The following is a 23,246-nucleotide window of genomic DNA, read 5'->3' as shown; positions in this document are numbered from 1 at the left end:
CATTATTGGAATTATTACAATATATTACACATATTTAATATTATTGGAATTATTATACTATATGAAAAATTATACCCATTAATGGACTACTAGAATATATTAGGATTATTGGACTACATTAGACATTTCACCATAATTAGAAGGATTTGTCTCAGGAAACAATTCCATTTATTTTTCTTTTCTGGCAGGTGAGCAAAGCCAAATTCCCAGGGTTTGAAGGGAAAAGCAGGAGTGGTACAATCCAACCTGACCCAGCTGCCCACAGTGCTGGCACCAGGACGGTTTTATGTGACACCAGGATTCTGTTTTGAGCTTTTGGTGTCAACCACTTTGATTTCAGCAGTCAGAGACTGAAAGCTGGAGCAGGATCCTCACTTTTAGGGCAGATTAGCACTGCAGGAGCTCTCCAGACACCCCACCATCCGTGTGTTCAGTGACCAGGTGAACCAGACTGACACCACTCAGCAGTCCCTGCCCTGCCAGGCTGAATTCCCAGCCTCTGGAAGTGCTCAGGAGCTCAGGTAGGGGCTGGTTGGGTGGCTGAGTGCAGAAAGTTACAGCATTTATTCATTAATCTATTAGCAAGTCAACATTAAAGGATGTTCTGAACAAGTTTTACAAGACAGTGCTGCTCCACAGCCTTTAATTAACAAAAAAGAAAAATCCCCACTAAAGCTGAGAGGTTTTGTGTATATAAATCCCAAGTCCAGGTGGAGAAAATAAATCATAATAAATCAATTACAGTAAAAATTTGATGTGAAAGCATCTAGAGTTGAGGCACTTGTTACCTACAGTTTCATTGTGAAACAAAGCTGTGGCCCCACATTTCAGAACATTAAACCCACTGAACAGCATTTACATCAACATTTAAGGCTTTTAGAAGCCATTTTGGGGGATTAAGCTTTTTAAACAATTCTTCCTACTTCAGAAGCCAGTGGCAGTGTGGCTCCAGTGGACAATCCTCTGCCCTCACCCCATGGACAGCTGCTCCTTATTCTTGAATCAAAGGAAACCTCACCTGATGCCAATTGTTACCAAAAGAAGTGCCTTGATTTAAGTGTTCGCAAATTACCCACAGCTGCTTTTAAATTCTTACCCTTCTTTTACCTGAGAAAGCCCAAAAAGTGCAACAGAAGAAAAGCAAAAAACAACACGTTAACCATAGAACGGTGAGGAAGGGTTTTGTCACCCTGCTTGGAAGAGCTGGAACGTGGTAGGGGAAGAGAATGAAAAACTGAAGAAATAATCCTGACATTAAAGACTTTCTCCCCTCCCTAGTCATTGCTGGAGATGCCACACACAAGGTTTCCGTAGAGGCAGAGTAGCAGGCACTGCATGTCAGGGTATGTTTGATAGCCATTTATTTCTCTCTTTTTTTTTTTTAAATCTGTAATAAAGCAGCTTAAAAATAGACATTTAGTACTTGAAACCTTTCCCCCATTTTAAATGCAAAATCCTCCTGATAAAAAGACACTATTTACATTTAATTGCACATTCTAGAAAGGCTGAGTGAGTACAAAAAGCAGTGGTCTGATGTGAACCCCCTTCTGCTAACGCGGTGCTGACTCCCAGCTCCCGCAGTTCCAGCAGCGCCGCTCGGTCGGCCGTAGCTGCAGGACCCTGAGAGTGCAAAACTAAAAGCTGTGTTTGGGAGTGCGGACGCGGCCCGAAGCAGAGTGCCGCTAGCGGCAGGTGCACTTGGTGGCGATCATGTCCTCGTACTCCTTGTAGGCGATGGAGCCGTCGGGCTCGATGGTCAGCACGCTGAGCGGGCTGTAGGCGGCCGGCACACACGAGGGCCTGGGCACCGAGGGGTCCAGCCGCTCGTAGATGAGGGTCTGCACCATGGTGTGCACCGGGGAGCCGTAGCGGTGGCCCAGCGCGCGGGGACAGTCCCCGCGGCAGAACTGCGGGCTGTAGCGGTGCGGGGCGATGATCCAGCGGTCCCAGCGCAGCTGGCTGAAGCTCAGGCGGAAGTTGTGCAGCTCGCACTCGTGCTGAGGGAACGCGAACTGCTTCAGGTACTCGCTCAGGTTATGAGGCGAGGTGGCTGGGGCCGCTTTGGGGTTCTCGTTCCTTCGCTGGCGAGACGCCCTTTTACCCTGGGGGTTGCCTTGGTCACCCTGCGGAGGATCCACCAGCGGGCTGCTGCTTTTCCCCCCGTGCCCCAGTGAGCTGCCCCGGTGATAAGCTTGCTCGCTGGTGTCATTCAGATACAGCAGAAGGGAAGGGGGAACCAGTGTCACATTAACAGCGTTTTCCAGTTTCGTGCTCCCTTGTGGGTCACCCGTCAGACAAGTGAAGTTCAGAGCCATGTGCACGTTCCTCCTGTTCATAGCAATCAGAGGCTGGAGGAAAGAAGTCACATCCATCTCCACCCATTTGCGTTTCCTAACGTCAAAGTGCAGGCTAAAAGCTAAAGAGTGGGAAATGCTGGGACAAACTTGGCTGGAAAAATCATGTTCCTTAAGGGATAAATGGCATATGCAGGTAATGGAAGAGGAAATGGGAACAGATGTGTCAAAGGAATAGAGCAAGACAGACTTGAGTAAGTGCTCCAGAGCAGTAACACGATCCAAGCTGAAGAGTAAATCCACCGAGTGAACATCTCCTGGGAAGGGAAACAGATTCCTGTAATGTTAGTATGTCTTATTTTTCCACCTAGACATAAATACTGTTGTAGTGGATAAATAAAAAGTATTCAGCAGCATAAGAAAAATTTCAATGCCCTCCCTTATATTTACTATGTGAAATTTCTACTTTGGACAGGGACATATGAGTTAAAAATTAAGAAATCTTAAAAAAAAAAAAAAAAAAACCCAACAAGAAAACCACCAAAAGAAAACCCCTGATTTTAACAGTTATTAGGATTCATTTCCTTAAAAGAACCAGCAGAGGAGGAAGTCAGAAAAAAAAAAAAAAACCAACAAGAAAACCACCAAAAGAAAACTCCTGATTTTAACAGTTATTAGGATTCATTTCCTTAAAAGAACCAGCAGAGGAGGAAGTCAGCTGTTGTCTCTTTAGTGCTGGTGTGGGGTAACAGGAACTAAACACTCCAGATGATACAAACCATGAAATCATCCTCAAAGGGCTGTTCCTGCGCAGCAGCACAATGCTTGTGTTTATCTGTCTTTCTAGTGAAAAACCCAGGTCAGGAGAACTCAGGTCACCTCAGCAGGATTAACAGCCAACGATTTCTGGGTGCTGTTGTTGTGGGCAGCCCACATTTAAGAAAGCCATGGAAGCACCATAAGTTACAGTGTGCCCAGCCATCCCAGCTCTGAGCCTGATTTACAGTAATTCTACTCTTCCCTTCAGGCTTTGGTTGTGATTCTTCTCTAGCAAATGTACCAGGCAAGGAGAGGAGCCTCTGGCAGTGGGTTCTGGCAGCTTGGTACAAGTCTCATACCAGTGCTGTAGCTCTTTGAGAAAAGCAAAGCCAAGATGGGCTGTAGAAGGAAATGTACTGCCCATTATACCTCAACATTTTTTCCACTTTTCTTACTTCACTTAGATCTGCTTGTGCCTTTTTCTGACTCATGAGGAGATGAGTCAGCCTGAAACATCAGCATGCCTCGTACATACCACTTGTGTGGTGTTCCCCAGCCTGTAAAGTCTGTACCTAATGCCACTCAAGGAGAAGTAGGCTATGAAAAACTCCCCCAGTTCAGGAGAAGAGCCTCCAGGACTAAAATAGCAGCAGCTCAAAAGGAAGGAGGTATTTTTATCTGGTGCTGCCTGCACAGAACACACAGAAACCCGCACACCTACCTACCTGTCCCCAGGTGCGCGGGGCTGTGCTCGCATTCCCAGCACGGGGTGAAGAGCCGCACCGTGTTATAGAGGCGGCCTCGCTGCGCCTTGGGGATGCCGTCCCTGGTGGCAGACATCCTGTACAGCCTCTTCATGTACCGAAGGGCCTTGGAGTCCGGCTGCAGCCGCGGCGCCTCGCCGTGCCAGCCGCGGGGGCCGCGGTCGTGCAGCACCTTGAGCAGGGGGGGCAGGAGGGCATGGGCTGGTGCCCCACCTTGGGGCAGCTGCAGCCCCGCGCTGAGCTGGCTGGCAGCATCCTCAGGAGCTGCCAAAAACCCAGGGGCCTCCCCAGAGCCCCCCCGGCCCCTGGAGCGGGGCGAGCACTGGGTGCCAGCAGAGAGCCAGGACAAGCAGCAGTACAAACAAACACAAATCCTCCAAGTGCTCTCCATGCTCTCGAGGGCTGCAGATGAAAAATTACCTCCCCTCAAGTATTCGAGGAAAAACAGGAGTGCCTGAGCCCCATCCCTTATATAGGTTGCAGCTGTGGAATGTGAGGGAGGTTTCCTTCTGATTAGGAAGCAAAGAGAAAGGTCTGCAGCTGGCCCCTGAAACCACAGGTTCAGTGCAGTTGGGCTAAGCCTTGACCCTAGAAGCTTATTATAAAGAGATACTAATTCTGAGTTAACCTTTTTCACATGGGAAATGACAGGCTGGGAGTGAGTGCCAGCCCGCAGAGGGAGCTGGGGAGGCGTTAGTGTTGCCTGCTCTAATTAATCCTGGTTTATTTGCAGGAATATATAAAGCTAAATATTACTCCTCTTAGCCTTTGGCCTCTTTCCATGTGCTGGTGGAGTAGTTTTACCAGCTCTGAGTGGAACAATCCAGCCCCCAGCTGCTCACTGGGTATAAAGTTGTGGGTTTTGTTAAGGAAGAAGGTTTGAGGCTGCTTTGAGAGCATCTTACAGGGAGCTTAAATTAGGAGTTCTGTCAGATGTTCTCCCTCTTGCCTTGGTGTGCTGCAGTGGAAAGCTGAGTTTGCCAAGCTTGTTGCTATCTCTTTCAGCTTCCCTGGTGTATTTTCCTGCCCGAGAATCTCTTGTTTATGAGCTGGAGAGCAAAGAAATCCCTGAAGAATCAAAAATTGTGAAAATGGAGTCTGCTGGTGTTACCTGCCTTGTTTGCTGCCTGAGGTGAGGTTTGAGGTCACCTGCTGTACACCAGATTTGAGTTATTTTTTCAGAAATTTTTTATACTGATCCTTCTTGCAGGATCTTTGTCACAGGGTTTCAGTTGTGGCTTTAAGGTAGGAGTAGGGAAATTGTTTCTCATTTTGTTGGTGTCTTTTTTATTTTATATTATTGTTGCATGTGGTTAAGGTGCAAGTCTGGTGCTGCAAACTCCAGAGCAGGGGGGCTGGAGGATTTTTGTGATTGGGAAACACAAGGTGTTTTCAGAAATCCCTTCTTGTCTAACTATATTACTTGGAATCAAGGCAGAGGCCAATTGTGGTGAGTCAAAAAGGTTGCTGAATTTACTTTGAATTACAGAATTTCCTGAATTTACTTTGAATTATTAATAGAAGGTATGTGGAACAAAAAGCATCAACCCCAAGATTTACACAGCATCTGCTCAGTGCTGGCAGTGGCTCACTGGTGATTGGGCTGGTTCCCACTTCCGTCTTCCCAAAATAAGCTCTATTTATTTTTATCTTAATGGGTCAGGGCTGCGGCTCCTAAGCACAGCTAATGGTCTCAAGGGCATCCTTTAAGTTTAAACAGGGTTTTGACTCATTTTTATGGGGGCTTTTGGAGAGGGACAATCACTCTCTGTAGGCTGCTTACAGACTTCCAAACTGCTTTTATGCAGGGCAATAAAAATTACTCAAATCACCATCCCACAATAAGACTGAAAGCCTGTTGGGTGGAAAAATGCTTCTTCCTTCCCATTAGTATGTCCCCAAAACCCCAAAGCACTGACACTCATCTGTGGTGAGGCACACTCCCATTGTTACTGCTGGGTTTTAAGCTGCCTCCAGCCTTGGTGTGAATTTCAGCTCTTCTGGCATTTGCTGAATCATTTTATTTGGTTACAAAGTCGTGGCTGCAAGGTCAGTGCCTAACAATGAAACCAGTGAGTTCTCAGAAGGTAAACAAGGGGAAATCCTTCCAGGCTGGGACACAGCCCTGTCCTGGGCTGGGAACTGATGGTTACCCACATTTAGGCACTCCCACTTCTCCCCCACAGCACGTGCACAGCAACAGTAAAGGGTGAATGAACCTTTAGGTGACTTTGTCCTGCAGGATTAAGGATGACAAACCAGATATATTTATATAAAAATAAATGATTTATCACATGCTAGTGATAAGACTAAAAAGGCCTTAAACAGAATTATTTGCTAGCCAGTATGGGTAGCCAGAACTACTAGTATAGTACAGTGCACTAGTTTTGAAGCAAAATTGAAGCATTTATATTAAAGCAGTTATATTGAGGCAATTATACTAAAGATAGCAAAAAGCATTAGCTAGAGAATTGTGTTACTCATCCAGACCAACGACAGTGGGCAAATCTCTTTGGCTCAGCCTTGAGGAGTGTCCCACTCCAGGGAGGAATCTCCACACACTCTCCAGGAGGGGTGTGCTGGAAAACCCTCTATTAAACAGTGGGCCTGGGCTGTCAGGCAGATGTGTCTGGGCCAGCTGTGCCAGCTCAGCAGCTTTGGGTGAGGTGTCAGTAGCATCACGTTTTTGTTCCTTTTTCAGGCACTTCATCATCTACCATATTTTCACCTTGCTCTCAGGATGTTTACCTTTGGGATCCAAGGGTCAGGCTGGTTTTAGCATTATTCACCCCAAAAGCAGTGTGAACCACTTCTCCACTCACTGACAGCTTTTCAAGCAGGGCATTGTTTGAGTTGTTCCCCCCTCCCCACTCCAGGCAGAGCATCCTGAGCAGGGACTGCACCCCCAGCCCCCCTTCCCTGGGGACACCACGGGAGTCACAGCACAGAGGCTTCTGCTAAAAAGCAGCACAGAGGGGATGAGATCTACTGAATGTCCCCTGCAGTGTCTCACTGACACAAAAAGCACTGAGCACGAGTCTCAGGCAGCTCTGATTCTCTGTGCAGTTTGTTTATTTAACAAATTGTGCTGCCAAGTGTTCTCAGCAGAGCTGTCTGGGACCCCGGTGGAGCCTGGCCTGGCTGTGCAGCACAGATTTTCCATCTGCCCAGCAGGAGCTTCCCAGCAGTTTCTCCCCATGCTGCTGAACTAGGTCAGGCTCTCACTGCCTTCCCCATGCTGCAGACCTGGGCACAAAACCACCCTGAACTGTGAATTCCCTGCTCCTGCATGGAGCTGCCTGTCAGGATTGCTGTGTGTCCAAGCATCCTCTGTCCCTGGCCCATGTCACACCCATCCCGAAGCACAGGTGCCATGGGGTAGGAGCAGGAGCAGCAGAGGAGCTGTTCCTTTCCCACACCATCAGGAAACCACTGTGGCTTCCCAGAGCCATCCCACTGGCATGGCAGCAAAGCCCACGGAAGCTTTCACCTGGTTTCCTATTTCACACGCAATGCCTTGAGCCTTTTGGCCCACACCCAGGCAGAGGGGCCCAGCACGAGATCTGGGCTCTTACAAATTCATAGAGACCGGCAAAAAGTGAGACTTTTTCTGACCAATTTCAGAGCAGCCCTCACAGCAGTGTCTGGGTCTGTCCCAGCTGTGCTCACCCCAGTGCCAGAGGTGAGCCAGCTTTTCTAGAACAGCCCTTTTCCCAGGGAAATGCAAAGCTGAAGATTGCAGGGGTTTGGGAAGAGGGGCTGTTCCCCTGGAGGTTGCTCAGTGCCAGGGAGCCGGGGCCGGGGCGCTGGCTCTGCAGGGGCTCTGTGGGACTGTCAGCACAGCACGAAAACAGCCCTGTGCTTCCTCAGCCAAATGTTCCCAGTCCTCCCAGGAGCATCTCAACTGGCCCCAGCTCACAAAGCCAACTGCATACAGACTTCGTTTTTATGTCAGATCTGTTCCCACCAAGTGCCAAAAGCAAGCACAGGGGAAAACTTAAAAATAAACCACAACAGCTCTGAGAAGGATGAATTTGGGCAGAGCAAGGAATGGCAATTCCAGCATTCTCCTGATCAGCTGATGTTCTGCACTGAGCAGAAAGGATTTACTGGCTGCAGGGCAGGGTTTGGAGCCCTGCCACCAGGCACACGCCTGTCCCACGCCCATGAGGGATCCTGGTGGGGCCAGAGCAGGAACCCACCACCAAAGATGAGTCTGGTCAATACCAGCCCTGGCAAAATCCCAGAGCATCCTGCTCCAGCCTCAGCTGCTGCTCCTGCTGTTCCTGCCTTACCTGAAGCAATTGTTGGGAGGTTGTAATTATTTTCCAAGCTTAAAACAAAATCCTAATCCTTTCCCAAGACAGAAACATTCCTGCCCTGCCATCGCTAAGACAAAATTGTATTTTGTAGTGCACATCAGCCTGAAGAAGTGCTGAGGTACAAATTTGCCTTTGCAGAACTGATGCTGCTTCATGGCTTTGTCCTTAAATTCAAGCCTGGAGGGATTCAAGTGAGTTTCCACCCCTGGGATAAGATTTTCTTCCCTTTAATGCTCCAGGATAAAGTGTGAAAGTTGTTCCCTGTTGGATCAGCGTTACCCATTCCCTGCTTGTGCGGGCAGTGACTACAGTAGAGAGGGGCAGCATCAATCAGAAAGGATCCAGGCAGCCCCTGAGTCTTTCCTGCAGGACTGTGAGGGAGAGGGAGAAAGGAAAAAGCTCCCCAAGCATCAAGAGCCTTCCAGCCACATGTGCATAAAAATCCTTTCCCGCGCCACGTGACTGAGGAAGAGGCACAGATCCATTACACAATAATAAAAATATGCCTTTGGCAACGTGGAGCCAAAGTGGAGCTGCTGCAGGGAGCTCAAACTACGCACAAGAAGGAGTAAAACAGGAATAAAAGGGACCAAAGTTAATCCTGCACAGCCCTCCCAAACCCTGCTGTGGCAGGACGGGGCTGTGGATCTGCAGCAAAACATCTGCCTGAAGCCCTGGGGGCTGCCAGCGCCTGTCAGGATCTCACTGAGGAGATCAGGCTGGTGAGTAGATCCACTTTTCCTTTCTCTGCCTCTCCCTCCTCTTAACCTTTACTTTGAAAACTTCCCAAATAAGGTCTAAGTCACTGAGCACTCAGGTTTCCAAAGCTTGCACAGGAATCCATAAAGCCAACAGTTGCCAGTTAAAGAAATAACACCAAGAGGGAAACATTCCTCTGCTTTTGCTGGGAGCTCCCACCTCCTTCAGCCTGTCCTGCACTGGGCAGCTGCCGAGACGGGTTTGAGCTCGGGGTTAGGAAGGGTTTGGCACAGGAATTCCTGGTGTTTCTGCTCCAGGCTAGGGAAGGTTTGGCACAGGAATTCCCGGTGCCTGCAGCCAAGGACAGAAGGTGCATCCTCTGCTTTCCCTCCTTTGCTTTGTGCAGCAGCGGGGAACGCCTCAAACCGCTGTTGGTGTAAGTGCTTCCCTGGCTCCTATCAGTTAAATCTACCCATTTCCTGTGTTCTGTCACTGCTGTCACACCTGATTTCACCGAAATCAGCCTCACACCCAAGGGCTCCTTTTGCTTCCACCCCGGGGATGTTGCAGGGCAACCTCCAGAGCTGAGAATTAGGCTCATGGGGATAATTATTATCTTAAAGATTAATTAAGACACCTTGAGGTACACTAGGAAATTGTGAGGCACAAAGATGGATGTTTTATTTGAGAAAGCCTCGAACACTGAAAGGAAATAGAGAAGAAAGTCACGGTGCTTGCTCACTGCTGGGTCCCTGCTCCTGCTCCTGCCTCCCTCCCTCCAAGCAGCAATTCCCTCAGTTTCCTATTCCCACCACCACATGGCACAGGGTGGCTTCACTGGCCAAAAAATCATCGTCACTGCACGTGCCACCAAACCCTGCATCTGGCAACCCTCAGGGATTTTCCTCTGGGATTTCAGCCCAGCTGCCCTGGAAGCAGCAGAAAGTACAGCTGATCCTGACTCTTCCAGGCAGGATCTTTTCTCACAGAAACACTTCTTTAATGCACAACAGGCATTGGTCACGGCCCAGAGGTCTCTAACCCTGGTGACAAAGCCATTGGTTAAAATGTCATTGGAAAATCAGCCCTGCTGCTGCACAGCCTCCTGTGCTGGGCTGGCTGCCCACACCACGGAGAGGGGAGATGCTGATCTGCTTCCAATTTGCTTTTTGGAGCTCATCGGACCTTCTATATTGAGGAACAATTTTCCTTTTAAGGTGGAACAGCATGAGGTTTGCTCTCTTTCAAAAAGATTTCTTGAAGAGGTTATTTATAGATGCTCTTGTGGAAGTGGTGGTGCTTTGCATCCCACACACATTGCTGGGATATGGGATGAAGCGTTCTTGTGGTGCTGTTAATTAGCACCAGCTCTGGAGCTGTGCCAGAGCACAGCCCCAGCTACTTGGACACTCCCCACTTATCCAAGAACTGGTCCCACAGACCTCCCGACCTCGGGGGATTTTGTTTGCCTCTTTTTATCCCATCAGGTTAAGGACCTGGGCTGTCTCAAGGCAACAGAAGTGATTATGGTGAAAAACAGGAGGCCTCCCATCCTTCTCACACCTTTCTTGTCCACATGAGGCATTCCCAGCTTTTCTCCAGGTTATGCTGCACAATGACATTTTTCCCTGCCACAGCTTGGGAGTCACATCTACCTCCAGACACCTCTCACTGCTCTGTCCCTTTGGAGGGCTTCCTGGGAAGCAGGGATGCAGCTTGCCTTGTGATCTCCCACTCCACAAGGCATTTTGTTTCCCTTCCCATTAACTCAGAAGCCTTCATTCAACTTTCCACATGAACACTGGGTGGTGTTCTCCATCTCACATTAAACCAACCAGCAGCAAATCAGAGCTGAAGAACCAAAGGGCTTAAGCAGCCACATCCAGCCCTGGATCTGGTTTGCATTTCCCTCTCCTCTGCATGTTCTTAATTAGAATATCACAGAACTGGGGGCTCCCACTGAGCATAAATATGTAGGATCAGCTGGCTGGATTTGGAGCATCTAAATATGCATTTCCACCCCTCAGGAGCTGAGAGCAGGATAAGAGCTAAGGCCAACATGGAATTTACCCAGTGCTTTGAGCATCTTATTTCCAGGGCAGGAGTTGCACATAGCAGTACTGGGGAGCTGCTAAAGCTGAGCTGCAGTGGGGAAGGGGATGAGGCTCAGCTCATCTGACAGGCAAAAGGCACTAAGGCCTGGCCCAAAGCCTGCCCGGCCTCTCTTCGGAGTCCTGCCCTCACCACATGATGGGCTTTGTGCTTTGAAGAAACCCTAGTGACCCAGCCACGGGCAGGTCATACTGGAGATGTCCCCTTCTCCTTCTTCCACTCCCCTGCTTGGTGTCTGCACCCCTCTGCCATTGCTCCTGGTGTTTTGGGAGAAAAGAGGCTCAGGGAGCAAAACGAAATGAGGGATGGCCACAGATACAGACTTGGAGAAGAGTAAATTTAATAAAAATATTGGTCTGACCTAGAAAACTCCGTGAGCCAAGTCCTTGGAATCGCATCACACCAAAGCAAAGAGCTCCCCCACCCTGCCAGGACAAGCCAAATAATCTCTCATTTTCGTGCAAGTTTCTACACCACCCGTGCCAGCGGTGCCCACAGGCTGCTCCCTGATCCCGTCTGCTCCCCACAGGCTGTGCCATGATCTCTGCTGTGCTGCTCCTCTGGACCGTGCCCTGCGTGGCAAACCACATCCTGGGGGGCTTTGCCAAGCGGGAGCTGCAGGAGGGTGCCCAGCTGGCCTGCAGCCTGCCAGGGCCCCCCGGGCCCCCCGGGCCCCCCGGCGTGCCCGGCGCTCCCGGCACCGTGGGCAGGATGGGCTTCCCGGGCAAGGACGGCAAGGACGGCCAGGACGGCGACAAAGGCGAGCACGGCGATGAAGGTAAGAGAGAGGCGCTCGACGTGACCATGAAGGGTGGAAGCTGTGGGGCAACAGCCCCTCCACAGCTCCACCTGATGGGAGCCTCCTCCGAACGCTGCCGCTTGTCCGAGGGGCTCGCACCGCGTCCTCACAGCTGCAGTTTGTGTCGGCTCCGTTTTGTGACACAGTGAGGCTGGCCCTGCGCTGCTCTGGGCTCTCTAGGAATGACAAGGATCTGTCTCAGGTTCCTGCTCCCAGGAAAACCAGAGCCACGTGGGAAAAGGCAGCGCCGGCAGCCCCGAGCGCTGTAACGGGACCGGCGCTGGCCGTGCCGGACCCGGCGCGGAGCAAAGAGCCGAGGCGGGGCTGTGCCCGAGGCACCGGCAGCAGGAGCAGCCCGGCGCACAGCAGAGATTTCCCTCGGCCACACTAGAGAGCACTCCTGCCTCAGCAACGCCAGCGAGCCCAGCCTGCGGCTGCTCCCTCCTCCCTCCCCAAACCGGGAATCTGGAGAGCAGATTTCCACCGCAGCTGCATTTCGATCTGCTCTTGCTAGCAGCACGTCAAGAGGCGCTGCATAAATCCTCACGGTTTTGCTCAAATCAGATACCACCAGCCAGAATCACTGCCAGCCCAACTGCCTTCCCATCTCAAGGCAGCCCCTGCCCCCCCGTGTTTGCTGGTTCATCCCCCGGCTGGGCTGGGCTGGGCTTTTTTACCACATCTAGGCTTACTTCTACCTTGTTTTTATACAGTCACATGCTAAATGTAAAAAAAAAAAAAAAAAAAGCAAAGAAAAAGGAAAGACATGAGATCAAAAGTATTCACCTGCTCAAACTGAGGCTCTGAAAGCTTCACAAAGCTGCCCCACTCTATAAAACCCAAGCATTTAAAGCTTGTTCTGTAATTCATTCTTTTTCTCAAGTGAGCCAGATAATGGAATCAGCCTTTTGGTCCTTAAAAAGGACAGAATTCCCCTGTTGCCACACCAGCTCCCTGCCTACGCTGGCTGGTCAGTCAGTCCAGCCCCCGGTGGGATTTCATTGGGATTCTCACACCAGCAATGGCTTCCTGCTAAATGAAATCCCTGCTGCAATGCTCTAACCCCTTTCCACCCTCCGTATCAGCTCTTTCCCTCAAGAGTGATAAGAACTGATAAGATCATTTCTCTTCCAGGTCCCCAGGGCAGAACAGGAAACCCTGGCAAGCCAGGCCCGAAGGGGAAAGCTGGAGCCATTGGCAAGGGAGGGCCCCGGGGGCCCAAGGGTTTAAAGGGCAATCCCGGGAAAATCGGGGCTCCGGGGAAGAAAGGGCCCAAAGGGAGCCAGGGGGAGCCCGGGCTGCCGGGGCCCTGCAGCTGCAGCGCCAGCAAGGCCAGGTCTGCCTTCTCGGTGGCCGTGTCCACCAGCTACCCCAGGGAGAGGCTGCCCATCAAGTTCGACAGGATCCTGATGAACGAGGGAGGACATTACAATGCTTCCAGTGGGAAGTTCATCTGCAGCATCCCAGGGATTTACTACTTCACCTACGACATCACTTTGGCCAACAAGCACCTGGCCATCGGCCTGGTGCACAACGGCCAGTACCGGATCAAGACTTTTGATGCCAACACTGGGAACCACGACGTGGCCTCTGGATCCACCATCCTGGCGCTGAAGCAGGAGGATGAGGTGTGGCTGCAAATCTTTTACTCGGAGCAAAATGGGCTCTTTTATGATCCCTACTGGACAGACAGCTTATTTACTGGATTCTTGATTTATCCCGACCAAGATTATCTCAATGAAGTGTAGGAGGAGAAACTATGGGGAAAAATTAGGAAATGGGCCTCAGTCCAACAAAGTGTGGCCTTACGTGGGACATGCCTGGGATTATCAGATGATTCCACATTTGCCTGTGGGATTATCAGCTGACTGCACCCTGTATGGGCTATTTAGACTTTTCCACAGGGCACCAAGCTTTCAGCAGCCTCATGAATGTCTCCATTCCAAAGCCACCCATTATGTATTCCATGATTATTCCAACATGCCATGGACATGTAACTCAAATACTGGTGCAGAATGCTTTGGTTATTGCATTGCTATAATAAAGCATGGAAACCAACAGTCATTTCCTAAAGCTGAGCTGGGAAGTGCCACTGATGCTGGAGATTGTGTCACTGGGCCTCCTCCCCCACAGCCCAGCACACTCCTTGTTAATGGAATTGGGCTTTGCCAGCCAAAAAGAGTCAGGAATTTGTCAGCTGGAGTTGTAAAAGTCCCTCCCAGCCCCATCAAGGCAGCTCTAACACCAAAGGCATCTGGTCTGCACAGGAAGTGATTAAAAGGTCTTGTTTTTAAGGCTCAGGGCTCCTCTCAGGGCACAAAGTGGTGCTCTGAGCACCACTGGTGTCCCTCAGAGCAGAGAATCAGAGTCAAAGAAGGGTTTGGTTGGGAGGGACCTTAAATCTCATCTGGTTCCACCCCTATCAGATATTTAGGAATGGGGTCAGCATTAACATGATGATGTTTGTAAAGTCAAGAAAGAGATGAAGACAGAACTGTATTTCATTTATTTTATTGTTGGCTTTCAATGCAGTGGAAGAGACTGGCCTTGCTGCCTTAGGCAATCTTCTTGCTGGTCCTTTTGTAGACTACACCAGAAGAAGTAGAAATCTGGAACAAAGAACAACCCAAAAATTTGGTTGAGCAGTGTAATCAGAGCCCCAGAGTCCCAGGGGAACAGCCCTGGGGTTGGCTCAGGACCTCTCCTTTGCTTAAGATTTTTTCCTAAATTTCAAATGCTGGGGATTCTCTTTATTTTTTATGAACTACTCTGGATCTTTGAGCACTCACCTCTACCAGCTTCCCCCCACAGATCTCTGCAGTGTGGCGGTAGTTGGGGAAATCAGCTACAAGTTTCCCATCTTCCATTTTGACAGTTGCCTGTAGGAGAGAAAGGGGTTCATGTTGCTGGGTTTGCTGGAATTTCTGTTGCCAGATTCTGTAAACACCTGCACACCTGGTGCTGGAAGTTTATGAGACAGAGGTTGTGTGTTGCACAGGGCTGAAATCCGTGGGCTTTAGTTCTTGAATGTTCTCAGGTTAAACAGACACTTATTCATTTTCCAATTCCTGCAGGTTCCAGATCTGCACATCACTCATTAACAGCTCTGAAAATGGTCCTGGCAGCAGCCCAGGAATCAGTGATGATGGACTCAGGGAACCCCAGGATGGTCTGGGTTGGAAAGGGCCTTAGAGCCCCTCATGTTCCACCCCCTGCCATGGACAGGGACACCTTCACTAGGCCTGACTCAGGTTTGCTTTTCACCCTAAATCCAAATCCACCTGAGGCTGGGGACATGAAGAGCTCCATGAATTTACCTTGAACTTCTTCCCTCCCATGGTCTCCATGTCTGCCTCCTTGCCCACGGTGAAGGTGTTGGTGGTGGTGCGGCCTCCCGGGAAGTGCTGTGTCCACGTGAAGTCATTCCCGTTCTGCACCACCTCGGTCACAATCTTGCAGTTCCTTCCCATTTCAGCCTTGTCACTGGGGAGACCTTAAACAACAAAAACACAGAGTTTATCAAATCTAAGCTGAATTTAACTGAAGGATGGTAGTGGTGTGTTTGTCCTCAGAGCATCTGATATGTTGTTCATTTCTTATTTTTAATTTTTTTACAATATCAAAGCTCTGAGTTGAAATTACTGATGTAAAGAAAGATATTGGTACATTAATATGTGTGCTAAAACAAATCTTGCATTCTTTTCCTTAAGAAACAATACATAGGGAAAATGTACAAAGTACATAAAATATCCCCTTCTTCTTAACCTACACAAGCAATGCTTGGAGTTTCATCTGTGGGACCTTGGGCCTTTGCTATTTAACTGCACATACTTATTTGTATATTTGCTCTTGCTCTTTAACTAGAGGCACATGGAATCTTTGGACAGTTTGGGTTGGGAGGGAGCTTAAAGATCATCCAAGCCCCTGCCATGGCAGGGACACCTTCCACTGTCCCAGGCTGCTCCCAGCCCTGTCCAGCCTGGCCTGGGACAATTCCAGGGATGCAGGGGCAGCCCCAGCTGCTCTGGGCACCCTGTGCCAGGGCCTCCCCACCCTCACAGGGAAGAATTTCTTCCCAATGTCCCATCTAAACCTACACCCTGCAAATTTGAATCCATTCCCCCTTGTCCTGTCCCTCCATTCCTATAAAGTCTCTCTCCCTCTTTCCTGGAGCCCCTTCAGGCACTGGGAGGCCACAGCTGGGTCACCCCAAAGTTTCTCCTCTCCAGGCTGAACAATCTCAGCTCTCCCAGCCTTTCCCCAGTATTTTCTCCAATCCATGCCCCGTGCCTGACCCCAGCCAGACTCACCAATCTTCTGCACAAAGGCATCGTAGTTCTCATCACCCTCGAACTCGTATTTGCCTGAGAATGCCATTGTTCCCCTGGGATGAGCCTGGGAAGCAGAACAGCAGCTGGCCAGAGCAGGATGGAGCAGCGGGGCTGAGCCCTGCCTTTATAGACCAGCCCCAGCTCTCAGCCCACCTGGCCCACACCCCTCGGGAATGGAGCTTTATGGCCCCTGAGTCACAGCAATGCCATCGACCTGTGTGACAATCAAGGTTATCAGGCAATTGTGCATCCTTGCCAATAACCTGGAGATCAGCAGGAATCAAGGCCAAAGGCTCAGCTTTCCTTTAGTGCAGACTTTAACAAAATTATGTATTTTTGCTTTTAAGATTTCACTGGTTTTGCATTCAGGATGGAATGAAAGTAAAATAAAAACGGACTATGCACCAGTTCTCAGCTCTGCAGAGAAGGACCTGGGGAAACTCATGTCACCACCTTTGCACTTTTGATATAAAAGTGGCTGTACAATGACTCTGACTATCCTGAAAACATATTTGACACTTTTTTAATTAATCAAATTTAGCAATCCCAAGATTGCTAAACCCAACGAAAGGAAACTTTCCTTTCCCATCTGGACCCCAGTGCTGAGGCCCCAGCTGTAGAGAGCAAAGCAGCACTGGCACAGGGAGCAGGGCAGGGTGGCACAGCCATGGAAGCCTCAGTGCTCACTGCTCTGCTCCACAGGGACCTGCACAGCCTTGGGGAGGAGGTCCATGAACTCAAGCCATAAACTCTCCTGCTCACATTAAACTTGCAGGGGACAATTCCACTGGCAGAGTAACACTACAGAGACCTTGGGACAGAGATCAAACTGGATAAGGAAAGCAGCCCAGTCCTGGGTAAAAGGAAGGAGATAATCAGATTATATGAATGGTACTTGAGCTTTTATGCTCCCTGTCCATAAAGATCAGATTATATTGATAGCTGGCCCATGATGAGATACAAAAAAAACGCTGACAGCTCCACACAGACATGGACAGGAGATTCCATAATGCCATGATTTGGTTCTGCTGGTTACAAGAGCAGCTATGCAGAAGAGCTCCTTGCTGTATTTGATGTACCAGGATGGTGTAAATTCAAAGTGTGCGGTATTTGGAGACAGCGAACAGGAGTAAGTTGTCAGAGAAGTAAAACTCTTGTGGAAGCTCATCCCCAAAGGAAAAGGTCATCCAAAGTGAGCAGTGAATTCCCTGTGCCTCCAAGTCAGCTGCCTCTGATATGCAAAACAGCCGAGTCTTCAAATGCTGCTGGGAACAGAGGGAGCTTTAAGGAGCCAAATCAAAGCCTTGGATATCTTTACTTTGAGAATTTGCTTGCACAAAATAATAACACAGCGTTTTTGCATTCCTTTTGTGTGTGGAGTCCCCTTGCCCTTGGGTGGCTCCCAGCAGCCTCCCAGGTTTATTAACCTTTCAGAAGAGTTGCAGAAAGCCAGGGAGATTCACTCGGAGACAAAACGAGGATAAGGGAGGTAATTCCAGCAGCGACTGAGCCAGGCAGTGCCGGGCTTTGAAGTGCTTTTAGAGCTGGATTGCAACTGAACTGGGAGTGGGGATTGAAAATATCAGAGGGAACTGTGCAGTGCCCACAGAGCTGCAGTTAATGACTCCCTCGAATGCAACTGGCTGGGGAAGCCTGTGGAGCCCCAAGCAGCCAGGCCTGGCAGCCCTCCTTAGGAAATGCTAATGGTTATTAATTCCTCTGGCACCCAGAGTAATCATTGCTAATGAATTCAGGATGAGCTCATTTGGCCTTAATGTGCTGGGTAATTCCAGGGGAGCCCTGTTACACTCGGCCTCGTTAAGTGCCCGTTTAGTCTGGGCCGAGGTGTTGCTGCTCTCCAGCCCCAAAGAGCAGAGAATTCATCACCAGAGTGGGGCTGGACTGTTACACAGCTCGGGCAGAGCTCAAAGGCTGCACGGAAATGCACCTGCCAAGCTCCAGAGGTGGCACAGCCCAGAGCCTGTCCCTGCTCCAGAGGGGACGTGGACATGCCTGACAAAACCAGGAAAATCTGGAGCTCACAGACATTCAGAGACAGGAACACCTGCAGGGCAGGAAGGCACAGATCCCCCCAAAATCCCATATTTTGGGGGCTCACTAAAAGAAAATTCAATTATTTTGTGTGACAACACTCCATCAGGAGAACCTTCAGTGTGTCTGGGCCTCCAGAAAAGAAATTTCCAGAAAAACAAGACAACCAAAGGATTCATCCAGGCTGCACAGGCTGGCAGGGCCTCTGTAGGAAGGGCTGGGATCCCTCTGGTGTTCCTGATGTCCAGGTGGAACCTCAGGGGACTGCTGGGGTCTGGGCTGGGAATTACACAGACAGAAAACTAAACCTGGGGAAAATGTACCTGGTACCACAACTTCTTGGGAATTTAATTCCCTCCTTTCTCCAGGATTCTTCCCTTTAATGAGTTATCCTGTAGTAAATGTTATCAGTGGTTGAATTCACTGATATCCAGTTAAATGGGATGGGGATGGACAGCAGGAATGGAAAGCTACCTTGATTTTTAACAACTAAAACAGAAGACTTGAATTTTGTTAAGCCAGTTTGGATTTGTGTATCCTGAAGAGGCACAGGAAGACTAATTTTGGCTGCTCTCAATTTGGCTCCCACAAAACTGCTCAGATGTCTTTGAAGTATCATCCTTGGATTAAAAGCCACTGTGGAATATTTTGAACTCCAATGGTTTTAGTCTAATATAGACAATAGTTCAAAGGTTGCTAAAAAAGGAAGATAAAATTCAGCTTTATCTGCAGTCTTCTGGTCAAAAATCAGAGTTAAAGCTGCTCTTTCTATGGATTTCTTATACAGAAATATATAAAGTTCTAATGAAGTGAATAACTGACAGCCCTGAAGTCAGGAATCATTGCAACTCTTCTGGACTTTTCTGAGCAAACCCCAAAGCCACCCCTTTATCTACACAGTTCATGGGCTGGGTTGTAAAGGAATTATTACTTGATAATATCTGTGTGCTTGTCCTTGCTGACACATCAGATAACAAGCTCCAAATGGAGCTTATCCTCCAGGGAATCTAATTGGGATTTCCTCACAGCCTGTGGCTTCCCACCCAGAGAAATCCTGCTGTTCCAGAGCTTTCCCTCAGCTCTGCTTCCCCAAGCTCTGTCAAAGGGAACATTCAATTCAAACACTGCTCTTTTCTTTCTCTCAGGGCACATCTGCTTTGCAGTTGACCTTTTGGTGTTCCCAAGTCCCCTCCTCTCTGTGTCACCCTCTGAAGCCTTTCCTGCTCTCCCTTGCCCTGCAGCTCACCCTGGAGAGGGCTCAGGTGGAGCAGCACCTGCCTGGAGCAGGGGACAAACCACCCCAGGAGCCAGCCAGAGAGGGATTAGATCTGGAATAATCTCCAATTATTCCAGGAGAAACCAATATTTGAGTGAATTTTCTTATGCCAGTGCAGTGTTTAGTAAGTGCCCCACTGAAAATGTTGATCCAAGACAAGTGTGCAGGGACAGAGAGAGTGTGAGAAGCAGAGAAGGATTTCTTTCCTTGAAATACAAGAAAAGCCAGTTTTCTTTGCACAGAAAGCCTCTTCTGGGCCTCAGCTCTGCTTTGATGTGTGTGATCCACAGCAACATTTCGCTGCATACTTTCAGCTCTTTGAAATTGTTTATATTGCCTTGGATACATTTATCAGGAGAAGAAAATATACTTCTGTGGCAGAGAAAATACACACATTTCACGTGCTAGTCCTTCCCCACCTCCACACCAAGCAGATCTTTGCATCTCCTTGTTCCAGGAGCTGCTTTTATTACATCTGGTGTCCCTCTTCTACAGCTTGATTTATTCCTGAGTTGCTCAGCACTAAACTGGCTCTTATTAATCAAACAACATTGATGGAAAAGTGGGAAAATGAGGCTGGGTTGGTAACAGCTGTGATTTTCTCAAACCCTGGAATAAGCCACATTTCTCTTAAAGATTCCTTCCAGAATCAGAAGAAAAATCTGGAAAACACTTCAAAATCTGAACTTCTACTTTAGTGTTGCTTTACTCCAGAGTACCAAACAACAGCTGTTTCCCTCTTAAACAATGGAAAAGCATCAGGGGCCCAAAAACCCCTAAAAAGTGTCAGATTGGTTCAGCTGATCAGAGCAGGGTGCTGAGAACACCAGGTTTGTGGGTTCAGTCCCTGTATGGGCTTAAGAGTTGATGATCCTTGTGGGTCCCTTCCAACTCAGAACATTCTGTGATCTGAAATTGGTTTATTTTTTAAAACTTGATTTTTAACCTAAACTTACCTTTTCCAGTGGCTCAGACTGGTAACATGCACAGGTCACTCTCAGGGTGCTTAAAAACTCAGAGACTGGGTAGATGCCAACTTCCCAAAATTCTGCTTCCTTGGGCACAAAATGCTCTTGCAAAATCTGCTTTTGAAAAGAATTTGCAGCCAGGAGTAACGCAGGATCCTGGCTGTCCCTGTGGCTCCCCTGGTGGTTCCAGGAGCAGCAGGATTTGTCTGGCAGCCAGGTGAGCTCACCTGTGCTGGGCCACAGCACCATCCAGTGCCAGCTCCGTGCTGCTGAGCCCTGCCCTGGGAATTCCAGGGGCAAAGCTGCAGCTCTGTCCTAAAAGGCAGGAGAGGTAAAGAAACCAAAATACCTCAGCTCTGTCTGCGTCAGAACTGGGGGTTTTGTCACATTTACAAAAAAAGGATCACAGACTGGTTTGGGTTGGAAGGACCCTGAAGATCCTCCATTTGCAACCCCCTGATGCAAAGTTTCGGGGCACAGCAAGGATTTTGAAGCTGAAGTGGGATCTGCTGTGTTTTAATCTGCATTTCTACAGAGCTTTTCTACCTGTGATCTGTACTCAGGGCCTGTTTAGATCTGGGCTTTGGGGGATTTTTATCTGCACTGTTGGCACCCAGCACTGTTTGCAAGCCAGGGCTCACTAAGACTCAAAGAGCATTTGAACCTCCTGAGCACCAACCTTTGGCTTCCTCCCCCTGCTCTCCCAAAACAAAACCTCGCAGGTTATTGGTCCTCCCTGCTGTTCTGTGCTGGCACCAGGCTGAGCCAGGGCCAAACCCAGGATCTGTTCTCCCTCCCCTCCCCAAAGCTGGAGAGCAGCTCAGGGAAGGTGTTTGGGCTGTGTGTCCCTGCAAGAGCAGCTCAGGGAAGGTGTTTGGGCTGTGTGTGTCCCTGCAAGAGCAGCTCAGGGAAGGTGTTTGGGCTGTGTGTGTCCCTGCAAGAGCAGCTCAGGGAGGGTGTTTGGGCTCTGTGTCCCTGCAAGAGCAGCTCAGGGAAGGTGTTTGGGCTGTGTGTCCCTGCAGGAAGGAGGAATTCCCCCAGGGAAGCAGGGAATGAATCCCTGCAGTGGCGCTGGCCATGGAGTGATGCTCACAGGGGTGGGAGCTGCAGGGAGAGGCTGCCCATCCCTCCTGTGCTCCTGAGGCAGGGGGCCCAGCCAGGATGGATTCCGTGGGTCAGCCCAGCACCAGGCCCAGGGAGCAGCTCCAGCCCTCCCCAGCAGAGCACACGGGGCTGCAGCTCTGCCCATGCTGGGAGTGGCAATCCCAGGGAATTTGCAATCCTTCAGTGCTGATTTAGGGTCTTGTCTGAGAAAAAATCCTCCTCCTGCAACAATGGCTTTGTTCTGAGAGGTTTGGTTTTGTCTGGTCAGTGCCTGCTCTTTTAAGTCATTGTGACCTACATACAGAGAGGATCCAAATAAAAAATTAAAGAGAAAGAGCTCTCTGTGACACTGCCTGCCTGAGCCAGCCCTGCAGTTCTGTGGCCTCTGGAATACTTTTTCACACAGGGCCAGAAATGAGTTTATATAAATTTTGTATGGTTGGGTTCTTTTCTTCATTACCATATGAATGTTTAAATATCCCTCCTCAAGGAAAACTGTAAAGTTTACCCACTGAGGGTGAAGGGATGGACACACCCTTACTAGTGCTGTTATCCTGACAATAAAAAGAAAAGCCCAGCCTGGAGCTGTCCCTCTGAATAAAGCCCAGGACTGAGCACAGGGGGATGTTCTGGGAGCTCACACCTCAGTCACCCTGAGCCCCGGGTTCCTGTGCCAACACACAGCACAACAGCTGGGTTAAAATCATTTTCCCCAGGACACTTTGATGAGGTCTGGATGGCACAAGGAATCGCTCTGGAGATGTGGAATCCAAGGCCTGCTCTGACTCCCATTTAAATCAGGATTAGTGGCACCATGACTCCTGCTGACTGCTCCTTAAGCTGGGTCAGATCAGTCTGGGATCAGCTCAAATCCCAGGGGCTGCAAACCTGCTGCAAACTGATTTCATGGCCCAGAGGTCTGTTCCACCTGGAGTAACCCAGGCTCTGAGCTGGAGGAGGGCTGTGCTGCTGCTCCAGCCCTGCAACCCCTGCCCCAACTGGCACCTCCTGCAGAAACAAGAACATCCTGGGGCTGGGGTGCCCTGCAGGGTGCTGTGCCCAGTGCCCTGTGCAGGGCAGGGCTGGAGCTCCTGCAGCAGGGTCTGCACAAAGAAGGGCAGCTCCCCCAGCCTGGCACCTTTCCCTGCTCCCAGACAACAACTGGCATTTCAGCCCAGCCGAGGGAAGCAGCTGGCTGGGGGTGAAGGAAGAAGCAAATCAGAGTTTATGGGGATCAAACAGGCTCCCATCACTCCTTGTGCTTGGGGCTGCAAGGCCAGCTCGCATCCACCTCTGCTGCTGATTGTTTTTTTGACAGGAATTGCTCCCCAAACAGTCATGTTCAGTGATTATTTGTCTCCTTCCCTCTTCCCCTGATTACAGCCAGACTGGGACATCCCTGATCCGCATAGAAATGAATATTTGAAAAGGCAGGGCTGTCCTCCAAGGGCCCAGTGCACCATTAGGCCTCCAGATTTACTGCCCCACCAGAGGCCAGGGGGGTAATGAGGCAGCAGCAATGGGCTACGAATAGGAGAGAGCAGCTCAAAGAAAGGGATTTGCCTTGGCACATTCCTGGCTGTAAATTAAAATTATCACTGAGGTTCTGCCTTAATAAGAGGATTTTTCACCTGGTTTTGTAGCCCCAGCCCCAGAGCCTGCTCTGCACTGTAGCAGCTCCTCTGGACTCTGCAATGTGCTTTGCCTGTGCTGATGCACAGCAAGCACCACCATCCAAAACCAGGCACATTTAAACAGGACTTCTG

General features: G+C 49.6%; 4 protein-coding genes across 6 annotated transcripts in view; 1 reads left to right on the top strand and 3 right to left on the bottom strand.

Annotated features, from left to right (window-relative positions):
• The window catches only part of LOC121365583 (E3 ubiquitin/ISG15 ligase TRIM25-like), a 430,661-nt gene that overhangs the window by 105,746 nt on the left and 301,669 nt on the right, over positions 1-23,246 (bottom strand). The window lies entirely within an intron of this gene.
• Positions 1,683-4,208, bottom strand: GDF9 (growth differentiation factor 9). Its single transcript, XM_041489909.1, has 2 exons — positions 3,779-4,208; positions 1,683-2,611 (listed from the first exon to the last, which is right to left on the bottom strand). Exons 1-2 carry the CDS (start codon positions 4,206-4,208, stop codon positions 1,683-1,685), a joined length of 1,359 nt encoding a protein of 452 aa, XP_041345843.1.
• C1QTNF2 (C1q and TNF related 2) lies at positions 8,642-13,809 on the top strand. The gene is made up of 3 exons (XM_041489916.1): positions 8,642-8,861; positions 11,480-11,728; positions 12,884-13,809. The coding sequence occupies exons 2-3, from the start codon at positions 11,488-11,490 to the stop codon at positions 13,495-13,497; spliced, it is 855 nt and encodes a 284-aa protein (XP_041345850.1). The 5' UTR covers positions 8,642-8,861; positions 11,480-11,487; the 3' UTR covers positions 13,498-13,809.
• Positions 14,245-16,466, bottom strand: FABP6 (fatty acid binding protein 6). 2 transcript variants are annotated; one of them, XR_005957037.1, is made up of 3 exons: positions 16,060-16,466; positions 14,539-15,242; positions 14,245-14,358 (listed from the first exon to the last, which is right to left on the bottom strand). XR_005957037.1 is itself a non-coding variant. In XM_041489920.1 (2 exons), exons 1-2 carry the CDS (start codon positions 16,124-16,126, stop codon positions 15,010-15,012), a joined length of 300 nt encoding a protein of 99 aa, XP_041345854.1. In that variant the 5' UTR covers positions 16,127-16,466; the 3' UTR covers positions 14,291-15,009. The 2 variants fall into 2 exon arrangements, 1 of the variants encoding a protein (XP_041345854.1); XM_041489920.1 differs by having other exon boundaries at positions 14,291-15,242.

The sequence above is a fragment of the Pyrgilauda ruficollis genome, unplaced genomic scaffold, assembly GCF_017590135.1.
Source record: "Pyrgilauda ruficollis isolate IOZ18807 unplaced genomic scaffold, ASM1759013v1 scaffold97, whole genome shotgun sequence".
Lineage (NCBI taxonomy): Eukaryota > Metazoa > Chordata > Aves > Passeriformes > Passeridae > Pyrgilauda > Pyrgilauda ruficollis.
Note: the sequence above shows the minus strand (reverse complement) of the source record. Positions and strands in the feature narration are given on the sequence as shown.

Coding starts and splice junctions, on each gene's coding strand:
- FABP6 (XM_041489920.1), bottom strand. CDS start 16,126: ATGGCATTCTCAGGCAAATACGAGTTCGAGGGTGATGAGAACTACGAT. Junction 15,243..16,059: donor TGCCTTTGTGCAGAAGATTG/GTGAGTCTGGCT, acceptor TTGTTGTTTAAG/GTCTCCCCAGTGACAAGGCT.
- C1QTNF2 (XM_041489916.1), top strand. CDS start 11,488: ATGATCTCTGCTGTGCTGCTCCTCTGGACCGTGCCCTGCGTGGCAAAC. Junction 11,729..12,883: donor AGGCGAGCACGGCGATGAAG/GTAAGAGAGAGG, acceptor TTTCTCTTCCAG/GTCCCCAGGGCAGAACAGGA.
- GDF9 (XM_041489909.1), bottom strand. CDS start 4,208: ATGGAGAGCACTTGGAGGATTTGTGTTTGTTTGTACTGCTGCTTGTCC. Junction 2,612..3,778: donor CCCCGCGCACCTGGGGACAG/GTAGGTAGGTGT, acceptor TTCCCTTCCCAG/GAGATGTTCACTCGGTGGAT.